At 45.2% G+C, this 11,772-nt stretch overlaps 2 protein-coding genes across 2 annotated transcripts in view; one reads left to right on the forward strand and one right to left on the reverse strand.

Annotated features, from left to right (window-relative positions):
* The window catches only part of serpinc1 (serpin peptidase inhibitor, clade C (antithrombin), member 1), a 6,480-nt gene extending 3,204 nt beyond the window's left edge, over window positions 1-3,276 (forward strand). The window contains 3 exon segments of the mRNA XM_035653532.1: window positions 29-203; window positions 774-838; window positions 1,250-3,276. Coding sequence (XP_035509425.1) covers window positions 29-203; window positions 774-838; window positions 1,250-1,426 — 417 coding nt within the window. The 3' untranslated portion in view covers window positions 1,427-3,276.
* Window positions 3,277-5,730: 2,454 nt separating this feature from the next.
* zbtb37 (zinc finger and BTB domain containing 37) lies at window positions 5,731-11,772 on the reverse strand (the record flags this gene model as incomplete). Its single annotated transcript, XM_035653678.1, is given in 4 exon segments — window positions 5,731-8,924; window positions 9,494-9,593; window positions 9,672-10,607; window positions 11,684-11,772. Coding segments are annotated over 3 exon segments (1,548 nt in total). The 3' UTR covers window positions 5,731-8,393.

The following is an 11,772-nucleotide window of genomic DNA, read 5'->3' on the forward strand; positions in this document are numbered from 1 at the left end:
GTACGATGTCTGTACGCTGTGTGTTCAGGTGGAGGAGAGTCTGGACCTGAAGAAACTCACTGACTGGTTGGATCAGATGACAGAAACCACCGTCTCCGTCCACGTCCCTCGGTTCCGGGTGGAGGACAGTTTCAGTCTGAAGGAGAAGCTGCAGGCTATGGGACTGACCGACCTGTTCAGCTCTGAGAAGGCCAGTCTGCCAGGTGAGGGGGGGCGGGGACACACCTGGGGGAGGTCAGACAGTGACCCAGGAGGTTCATCAGGTGTCCACATGATCAGGTCCAAGATAAAAGACAACAGTGTTTAACAGATAAAACCTGAGTCCAAGGTCCAGATCGATCCATTAATCAATGGTTGTTGGTATCAGGACATCCCAGTGACAGTATTTATTCAAACTGCAGCATACAGTCTGTTGGAGGACCGGCTGCAGACAGCGAGGGGAACTAATCACTGTGTGACGTTCAGGAACTGAAATAAACATGGGGCGTTTAGGAACTAATGTGAACGTGGGGAACTGGGGAATGGGGGGGCGTTGTTGGTTTGATGTAAACCAAGTTGACCAACAGTGAACTCTTTAACTGGACTTCATGTTGTTGTCTGATCCTGATCTCTGAGTTTTTTGAATTTGGTTTTATAAATGTTAAATCTATATAGTTCTGATAACGGATTCACGGATATATTTATTGATCTATTGATCTATTGATTATTGTTAGTTGGGTTATTCAGGACAAAGACACGGTCAGTACTTAATAAAGTGTGTGTGTGTGTTTCAGGGATGTTGGAGGACGGCGGTGATGGTCTCCACATTTCAGACGCCTTCCATAAAGCCTTCCTGGAGGTCAGTGACACACTGCTGACATCACTGCTGACATCACTGACAGCTGCTCACTGATTGGCTGTTTTACAGCGAAAGGTTACTGTAGACTGAGAGGTTAAAGGAAGTTTCCTCTCGACCAGCAGTCGACACCTGAAACAGCTCCTCTGGATCTGTTTACAGAAACGACTGTTTGGTGGATGAATATTTTTTGTTGGCCTAAAAGAAGTCAGAAATAATAATAGTGAAATATGCACAATTAGTAAAAGTATTACATACACTTATTTATATATTTACATATATAAATGTAAATATATATATCCTTTACACTATGGAATGTACTTTTGTTACTGAACTCAGAGGACGTGATGTTGGTGTCCTCTTCGATCCAGAGTCGGGACCGGGTCTTGAGTAAACCTGTTTTGTGGTCTGCAGGTTAACGAGGAGGGCAGCGAGGCGGCGGCGGCCACCGCTGTGGTGGCGATCGGACGCTCCATCAACTTAAACCGGGAGGTTTTCCTGGCCGACAGACCGTTCCTGCTGCTCATCAGAGAGTCCACCATCAACACGCTGCTGTTCACCGCCCGAGTGGCCGACCCCTGCAACCCTTAACCCCAGTCCAATCATCCAAACATTACCCAGAATCCCACACTGAGACGCTGTATGGATTCAGTTCGTCCTCATTCAGCGTCAGCAGCGTAACCTTTTCACCCTTCAGGCCGACCACGAAAGCTACTATACACACACATAATACAGACCTTTATAGCTATATAGCAGAATCAATAATCAATAATAAATACTTTAATACAATGGAACCGTCAATGTGCAGCTCTCTTTCAGCCATGCATCCATTACTTCTAGTGAAACTGCTCACACGCTCTCAGTAACAGTGACCGGCGTGCAGCTGCTGCATTGTGAGTAACAAGTGAGTAAAGAAAGAGGCGAGTCGGTGGCGGTCGACACTTAAAGTGCTTTATTTCCTCTGAAGGAGATGCGACCTGTGAGTGATCTAGTGGTCATGGTGAAAGAAGCTTCTTCACATTTTTCTGAACTAATAATCAACCTTTGGCCTCACCCCCCCACCCCCCCTCCACCAACAGAGACATGCAACAGAAAAGATCTTCACATAAAACCTGTCCGGTTCTTTAACGACACGACTGAAGTACCTCCTCTTTAAAACAAACGTACAGTATTAAAAGTTAATTTACTAAACATTTTTCCTTTGACTCATTTTCTGCTTCGATATATTAGGATATACTTTGAGGAATCAACAGTAAAGAGTAATCTCATTAAGTGAATATATCTAAATGATTTATAATTAGGCATGTTGTGGTCAAGGTTACTGGATATTCATATACTAAACATCTGATTCACACAGTAAAAAGTAAAACATGTTTCAGACTGAAGCTGAATAAAAGAAACAAACGTTTGGCGTTAAAGCAAACTGATTGGAGCCTCGACCGACCCCATGAAGAGCAGACGGTGGTGATAAAGACGATGATGATGACGATGATGATGATGAGGAGGAGGAGGAGGAGGTTGGGCTGTTTTCACAGTTTGACTGAAGATGAAACTAAAATGAAGTGAAGAACCATCGAAGAGGAAAAGTCGGATTGTGAACGACCCCCGAGTCTCGCCGCCCAGCTGACGCTCGCCGCTTTCGTTCTTCCACGAATACGAGTTTGAATGTTTTTAACAAGAAACTGTGAAAAGTTTAATTTCTACCAAAAACCACAAGCAGGTGGCGCTAACGTTCGACAGTCTGCTGCTTTAATACAACACAAGATCAAATAATTCAGAACAATATTTCAAATATAAAGTGACGGGCCGAATTCAGACTGATCTGATCATGTAACAAAAAATAAATAAAAGTCGATCTTTGGTTCTAAAGTTTCAATCGAGTTCAGACTCGGTTCACGAAGACTCTGAACGCAACTCTGATCCGACTTTTCCTCCTTTTACAGATTCCTCGAGCGCGATTGGCTGTTCTGGAAGCAGCTTTTTATCGACTTTAACTGGCTTGAAATGATAAAAGATAAAACTACACTAACACGGAAACCCAATTCTGCCAATGTGGAAAAGATCAGTCGACATAATGAGAAAGTTTCTCGTTATTCTGAGATTATGACTTTCAGGATCCTTTTTTTCCTCACATTGGCAGAACTGGACTTCCATAGACTTCAGCTCAGTGCAGAGGTTGAAGACATACGGAGGACCCGGTTCAGATATCGTTAGTGGCCGAGGTTAACTTACAGTTTCTGTTGACCTCTGCTGCACTGAGTCCGTCTGTTCCCGGAGCTTCTGCAGAACCAACGTGTTCCTGTGGTCGGAGCTGGGCAAGTATTTAAGTAATATGTTGGGGTATTTTGTGCAACGAAATTGTGGAAGAAAGTGAAAACTGTCCTTTTTATTATTATCATTATTAAAAGTTAGCAGCAACTTGATCCAGTCAGAATAAAATTGTTTGCATCCTCGTCACAACTACAAACAAGGGATCGAGTTTGGCGGCTCAACGTGAGATTGGTTGAAACTTCCTGGAAGGACTAAGTTCATGTTTTTAATATGAATAAAAATAAAGTCTTTAATTTATTTTGTGAATCCTGATTCGTCCTCAGATTTCAGTAAAAAAAAATGAACTTAATTAAAAACTTACATTTTCAAGCATAGTGTTTTTAAATTGATCCATAAAAAGTTTGCACGAGGTGATAAATCAGAATAACAATTATTTGTTTTGTTTTTTTGCTGAAATTGCACGTTAACCTCTACTGAAGGTAAACCGTCATTATTTTACATTTTATTACATTAAAACCGTTTGCATCACACAAACTAGTTCTTCTGTACTGATTAACTTATTTATTTATGGGTGTAAGCTAACTGACATACGTAACGTTAGCTTGAAATGCAAAATATTGAAATATCTGACCTGTGTAATATTGATGGAAACGGAAGATTTGAAATTATGTTTCACAAAAATAAACCTCAGTTATATAATGTCAGTTAGCTTAGCATAATCAGATATTTCCTGCTCATTCTGAACTGCATGAATACTACAATCAATAAAACAAAGTCATACGTTCATATTCAGTTTTACAGTTGAAGAAGCTTTTTGATCTAAAATGTGACAAAATAAATAAAAGTTACCTTATTAATGTGATTAGCAGCCAAAAGATAGAAGAGAATATTTATTTCAGTTTAAATGTTGAAAAGAAACTGATCGTAATATCACACACACCAAATTACCTTAGTTCTCTGCAGTGATGTACAGGTGTACTCCAGGACACTGTGACATCACTGCTGGGTGTGGTCACAGGTGGAAACTCTTCAGTTTCCTTATATGGAGCAAAAATACTGTTTTATAAGATTTATAAAATGTAAATAAACGAGGTTTTAGTGAAGAGAAGATGATTGTTTGTGCACACATTCACAATAATAGATTTCTGTGTAATATTTGAGCGTTAATGTGCAACAGAGGCGGTGAAGATATTTATGGTTTAAAATAAAATGACCAGTATTTTCTGTGGTATGTTGGAAAGAGGTCTTGCGGTTGTCACGGTTACTGATTTTTACTCCATTTTGCCCAGCCCTGGTCTATTGTGTGTCGTCGCCCTCTGCAGCGACTCGCAGGCATTTCTTACCTGCTGCTGTTACAGGTGAGCTCTGCGGCTGAGGTTTAGCCGTTAGCGTTCTGCTACGTAGGGAAAAGGTAAACGTCTGATTCACCGAAGAAAAGAAAGAGTCTGTATACCTGATAGTTCCTGGTTTAAGCCTGAAGAGTGAGTGCGGCGGCGGCGGCGGGAGGAAAACTCGAGTCCAGCCAGCCGGAGTGAGGACAGAGCCGCTGGATTCACTTGCATAAAAAAATGTAGCGTCCACTGAGAATCAGATTCACAGCTCTGTAGAAAAACAGTAACAGCCCGTCTGTGTGCTACCGAACTACCAAACATCTGAACTTTACTCCGAACTTACATCATTCATATGCAAAAAAACATCTTAGTACTTTAAATATGTTTGTCTGATAATATGTGATTTTATATTGTTCTTATAAAAAGTTCTGGTTTTGATCCCGTCTCTCTGGTAAGTGCTGAAGTTGTTTTGGCGGGCCAACGTGGCAACGTGGTCTTTCCTTTGGTTGCCAGGTGGTCCAACCTGCTCCCGCCCTCCAGCAGGTGACCTTTAATCTCTGGTGGGGTTTTATTTTAGTCCAGCTCCTCGTCCTGTCGCTACCCGATCCATGTCGACCCGATCAGAACCCGTATATCGTAATGACGCATTACCTCGACTGCACATGTGCAACTATAACGATAGTTAACAAGATTTAAACAAATGCACTCTAACTGCCTGTTAGCGGACAAGCTAACATTAGTTAGTGTTGAAGTTGTTTGCTTTAGTGGAGCTATGCTATGCTATGCTAGCAGTTCTCATCCACTTCCAGTGTTTGTGCTAAGCTAGGCTACACACATCGTGGACCTGTTTCTGTACAGAGACTGAATCCACCTGAAACATCTGTTAAAGGGGAACTTGGCAACTCTAGCCATTTCTTCACTGGTTTTCACTTTTGTCATCACATGTTTTCTCAGCGAGCTCCCCCTACAGCTCTGGGACGTGTATTTCACAACACGTCGTAAAAACAACTCACTTGCGGCACCCTCCTTCCCTCTTTCTACCGCTGCTGAGTGCCTTTTTTTCGCCGGGCAACTTTTTCGTGTGGATCAATATCTACGAGGTCGGTTAATACATATAACACTAACCGTTATTGAGGGGCGGCGCTTGTGCGTTTATGTGGAATTGCCGTAAAAGCGGTTCGTCTTTCTCGCTGTTCTCGCCTTCTCGCGATACTTCCTATTTCCAATTTACCAGGAGTAGTCCCCAAGTTGCAAGGTTCGGTTTTCCCCTGGGGTCGCCTGACCAGCGGGGGTTTGGTCACCATTTTCACCGGAACAGGCCATTTAACCATCCAAATGATTTCTAAACGGGTTTATTAAGCTGAAAAAGTTGCCAAGTTCCCCTTTAATGTTAGTAGACATCCGCTAACACGAGCTAACAGGAGCTAAGTAGCTCACAGACATTAGCTCTTTAACAAACATCAGCTAGCTTGTACATTACGTTGTTTTTTGTGTGTTAATGTTTCAGCTGATAGAAACAGTTAACAGCTGTTAGCTCCTATACTGATGATGGTCTGTTGTGCAAACTGTAAGAAAACAACACAATGAAGAAGCAGAAATCTGTTAGCGTCCAAGCTAATGTTGATTTTCTTAATAAATGTTATCAGCTAACTTAAAGACAAGCTCACAAACATTAACTGTTCAAGCAACGGAGGTCTGTGGGTCAATAAAATACAATTTGATTAGATTAATGTTTTTTGTTAATTAATGTTAGTCATTGTAGTTAACTAGCTAACCGTTGGTCCGAGCTTTGAACTCTTTTTAAAAATGTCTGGTTTGTAATAATTCAAATAGTTCTGAGCCAACAGAGTAAAAACATAAACTAGCTTGTAGATTAATGTTTGTGTATTAATGTTCATCAGTTCATCAATCAGTTAAAAAACAAGCTGCTAACAACTATTAGCTCTTATAGCCATGTATGTAATTGATTATAATAATTGATCGATTCAAACACAATTTGTAGCCAGTTAGCTTGCAGGCTAATGTTAGCATATATGCCTCCATTGTGATGAGGACAGCTTTATAAACATTAGCCAGCTAAACCTTTTCAGTTTATTCTCCCTGAATGATTTTTTGATAAACTGGAGCTTCAGTTTTTGCTCGTGCAGCAGATTTAACGCGTCATTAACTGCGACAGAAGTTCCTGATCAGGTTGCGACACTCGTCTGAAGCTTCTGTCGTCTGTCACACACATTGTCAGAGCAAAAAAGTGTCCAAGAAAAACAAAAACAAAAACACATGCTTGTTATAAAAATATCTGAGAAAACTGACGGGGATCTCTGTGTGAGTGGATCAGAGCGCCCCCCGGTGGTGCTGTGCTGTGCAGTGCAGCAGCTGTATTGCGTAGTGATGAGAGGTAACTGAGCTGTGTAGCTTATCTGAGACTGGACGGCGTCCAGTTTTCCTGCTGTGAGTCTGTTCAGTCAACAGGCTGCCAGATGGTCCTTTTTCTAATCTACCAGATCATTAAAACCGAGTTCGACACTCAATCTAAAGAATTTATACTCGATTTACAGCCAAATGAACAAATCCAGTGTGATCAGAGTTCTTTTCACTGCATCATAAAGCTTCATTCTCCACCGTGGGACACAAATATATCAGTTTATCCCACAACCTCGGAGGTAATGTCCCCCCACATACAACCACCTGGTATTACGAGACCTAAGTCCTGAACTTAGGTCTCGTGATAACACCTGAGCAGATTCTATTAGCCAGAGAAGGTCATGGGATACAGTCAAATGTTCCAGGTAGAGCTAAGTAAGTGGACCTTGTGTTTAGAATATTTAATAGAGAAGATCAGAGAGGTGTTCTGATACTAAGTTTTCCTTTCCGGTTCTGATTCCGATACCAATCCGACTGAACAATCCTGAATGATTTCATCGTTGTACGGCCCGGCGCACGTTCTAGCTAACGTTACACGGAAATCAACTTGCTGCTAGTTGTTCCTTGATGACCTTGTTGGTTTTGGTCAGTTAGAGTAAGAATATCAGGGTAAGCCAACGAGTCAGAGGAGGTTGAAGGACACTTATAGAAGTATCAGGGTCGGGTTTCGGGGCTAATACATGATATGGTATCGGATCAGTGCTCAGATATGAGTACTCACAGATACCACGTTTTAGGAAGTAACATCAGAGTTTCAGATACTGGTATCAGAACAACTCTTGTCAAGACTTTACTACATTTTATAGAGTAAAAACTTTATAATAGTTTTAAATACAGATATTTTTAGAAACCAGAGCATTCGGTAAACCCTCTAGGATCAGGACTGGGATCAGAACTGACTGATGAACAAGAGATCAGTAGTGTGAAGCCGTGTAGTGTGAGATCTTTATCTATTTACTAAAATTTGATGTCCCAGAAACTGGAGAACGGGGAAAGACGAGAACCTCCGATCACACTGAAACTGAACTTTAACAGTCGAAGTTTCTCATTGAACCTTTTTGTGCAACTGAATCGTTTAATGCCGACGTGGCACTTGAAGAGCGCGCAGGATTATTATTATTAACCTCACTGCTCCAGATTGTCTCAAGGCAAATACGAAAGACTGGAACTGTTAAACTGGCACTGAGTAGTTTGGCAAAGTTTCCACCAGACAGACTGTTGTGATGCTGCATTGTGAACCTGTAATACCTGTAAATATAAAAGTAGAAATCTGTAACATAAACTCGACGGAGGCAAACGAGGACCACTGCATCGTGTGGCGTATGAGGTTGTTGGAGTGTGTGGTGTTTCTTCATTTTAGCTTAATCTGTTCGGTTTGGTTAGTGAAGGTAGATGCGGTTTAAAGCGGAAAAATCTCAGTTCAGACTCTGAGGTGTCCTTTCTGTCGCTGCAAGTTCAGCGTCCTGTTGGCTCCAGGTGGATCAGACGGCCCCCCTACCCCAACCTCGACCCTTCCCTACTTCCCCAATTTGAGGTCAGTCGGGCCCCGTGGTGGAGACCGAGGCCTGGGGACCTTCGCTGTACTGGCCTCCGCCTCCGCCGCTGCTGCTCCCGCCCCCGCCCTCCGGCTCCTCCTGGCTGGGGGAGGCCTCGTCGCTCGGCCCTCCCCTGGATGTGACGGAGGCGGTGGTGGTCTCGGGGGAGGCGCTGTGGGCCTCCTGAGGGGCGCAGCCCGGGTGGTTTTTGCGGAAGTGCTGGTTGAGGATGGCCTGGAAGGGGAAGCTCTTGCCGCAGACGTGGCAGTGGAAGGGCTTGTTGCCGGTGTGCTTGCGGATGTGGTACTCCAGCTGGTCCTTGCGGGTGTACTTCTTCCCACAAATACGGCAGACGAACGGCGTGATGCCCATGTGCAGGCGCATGTGGCGGTCCAGGCTGCCTTTCTGGTTGAAGGACTTGCAGCAGTAGATGCAGGTGAGCCGTGGGTTGTAGCGGAACCAGCGGTCTCCTACCTGCTCCCTCAGGTAGTCCTCGTAGCCACCCATATCGAATGCTGCATGCTCCTCCCCCTTAAAGGCAGAACCAAACGTTAATACAAACCAGAACCAGAACAGACCGCAGCAAATTGGGTTTTCAACCTCTGGATCAACAAAGAGCTCTTAACCTGGTTTTAGACCCCTGAATCTTTAGAGGTCTGCTAGTGACCCTGTCTGAGGATGGACAAAATTCTAAGAAACGTGATGGTACTCTTTTTCCTACAGTACCGTAGGTAGGTACCGGACAGGTCTTCCGGACCTGACGGGGTCAGCATCTACGCCTACAGGTATTGTAGTCTGGGACTACAATACCTGACTACAGTCTGGGTCTTGGGCTGGATACTAAACTTTGATAATTTAACGGTACCGACTGAATCAGGTTTTGGTATCAACTACTAAATATCTCAGATTTCTGCGACATCATTTGAAAATAAAAACTAATTGAAAAATGAAAATGTGAAACTTGTAATTAATTAAAAAATATACTTTTGTAAATGAACAAATAAAATATATATATAATATAGTAATAAATAATATAGTTAATGTCTTCTATTGATTTTGACTGCGAGGGGAACATCCACTACCGTCCTGTGATTAGTTACCTGGGAGCTCGGCTGTCGCAGCTCGTCCGCCCGGCTTGGAGACTCGCTCTTCGCTCGCTGACGCTCCGCCAGGACGACGACGCTGCCGGTGGGACTGAACCTGACACACAAACACACGTTAACACGCAGGAAGTTGGGACGGCGCTCGGCTCTGCGACGCGTCCTCGCTGTGACTCACCTGTCTGTCTCGCTGAAGCTGGAGGACGGTTGGGCGCTCCGGCCCCCCAGCGCTCCCACCGGCCCCGTCACCAGCGTGCTGCGTCCCGACGTGTCGATCATCACCGTGGTGCCTTCTTCTACCGGCCCCCCCTCCTCCTGGTGCTCCCCGGCGCCGATCCACTCCTCCATCCTCTCAGTCTTGATCCGTATTCGGTCCATGCCACCGCTCTCCTCTGCGCTGCCCGGGCGCTCCGGCTCGCTGCTCGTCTCCACGTACCACTGACCAGCCCGGTTGATGCGAAGGATCGGTTCTTTTCCCGCTCTGCCAGTGGTCCCGGACCCCTCCAGCCCACTGTGCTCCACCGTTGGCGGCGGGCTGAGAGGCTCCTCTGCCGGACTGACCGCCTCGCACACCTCCGTACCCCCCCGCGGGCCAAGGAGCCGTAGGCCACCGTGGTGACCGCCTCCTCGCACAACAGCCTCCAGGGTCCGGTTGCCCCTGGAGCCCCGCGCCTCCTCTGCGGGCTCCTCGTCCATGTCCGCCAGGCTGATCTTCAGGTGGATGCCCTCCAGGATCTGCGTGCAGCGGTCGATGATGTGCTGCATCTGCAGGAAGCTGGCGGCCGTCAGGTAGCTGATGATGTCGGCGAGCTGCAAGCAGAGGCGGCCCGTGTAGCAGAAGGACAGCAGCTGCTCGAACACCGTCGGGTTGCGGATCACCGTCAGCGACACGGTGCTCATCTGGCTCAGAGACATGTGGTCCCGGAAGTACGGCGAGCTGGCGGCGAGGACCACCTTGTGCGCCCGGAAGCTCTGGCCCTGCACGTTGACCACGATGTCGCAGAGACGGCCCTGAACACGGAGCTGGTTCAGGTGAGACAGAACCGAGTTACTGAAGTCCGGGATGTCCAGCTGGATGCTGCCGGACCGCTCCATGCTGCAGCCTGCAGGGACGCTGCAATATCAGAACCAGATCAGAACCAGATCAGAAGTTTAAAAACAATCTCTCCTGGCAGATTTACAGTCCTCCTGTTAATTAATGCGCATTGTCCCTTTAAATACACAAACAGGCTCCGTAATGTAACATCGGATCAACAAGACCGGATCAACTCGCTGTCTCGTTACAGTCTGATGATCCACGTTGGTTCTGGCTGGTTCCATTAAACACTTTTATAAAGAAATGTGAATAATTGTGGGAAACAGAACCAGGAAGGTCCACTAACCAAACTAACTATTAACTATTTACACATTATATGAGCTTTGAAACAGTTCGATGTGTATCAACACGAGTCAATATATTGTTTGATTTTCACTTTAAATCTACTTTTTGGGAAACTGTCACAATAAGACTTTAAAGTATCTAACAGAACAACATTATACAGACAAAACTGCATAAAAAGTTCCTTAAACAGGAAATAATCTGCTCAACATTGATCCAAATATCTGATTTATTACAAACTGATTCACTTTGAGTTCATTGATCAAGTTTTAATATAAAATATCATAAAAGTTTAATAAATGATAGAAAGGAACCAGTGGACCTTCATACAGCTCTGATCACTTTCTCCTCTAACTGAGATTCTGGAGTCCTGATCCTGGACCTGGACCTGGACCTGGTCTGGGGTCCAGGACTGCAGAGAGGAAGAAAACTGATTAATTTATAATCTGAGTGATGTTTTAGTGTTGGACGTACCTGCCCAGGTAACAGATCTGTACGACAGTGGATCAGGGCCGGAGTTAGACCTGAGTCTGGGTCCTGTCGGTCTGTGATGCTGCTACCAGAACTCACCTGTCGGCCAGGTGACCTGAACAGGTTCAGACTGAGTATGAACCAACATGAAGGATTCACAGCGTCTGACCAGACCCAGGTTCCAGTCTGCCAGCAGGACCCAGACCAGAACCTGACAACAGGACCCAGACCCAGAGCAGAACCAGACTACAACCTGTCTGACAGCAAGAGACCGGGACACAGATCCAGACCCTGTCTCTGGGGGGTCAGGTAAAGCTCCAGGTGGGCTGCTGGACTCTCACCTGAAGGAGGGGGGGGCAGGCAGAGATCGGGTCTGGTTTCAGGGTGCGGTGCAGTCTTCAGTCCTGCAGCTCGGCTCGGCTCGGCTCGG

Source organism: Morone saxatilis, unplaced genomic scaffold (assembly GCF_004916995.1).
Source record: "Morone saxatilis isolate NCDOM2014 unplaced genomic scaffold, NCSU_SB_2.0 Contig12, whole genome shotgun sequence".
Classification (NCBI taxonomy): domain Eukaryota; kingdom Metazoa; phylum Chordata; class Actinopteri; family Moronidae; genus Morone; species Morone saxatilis.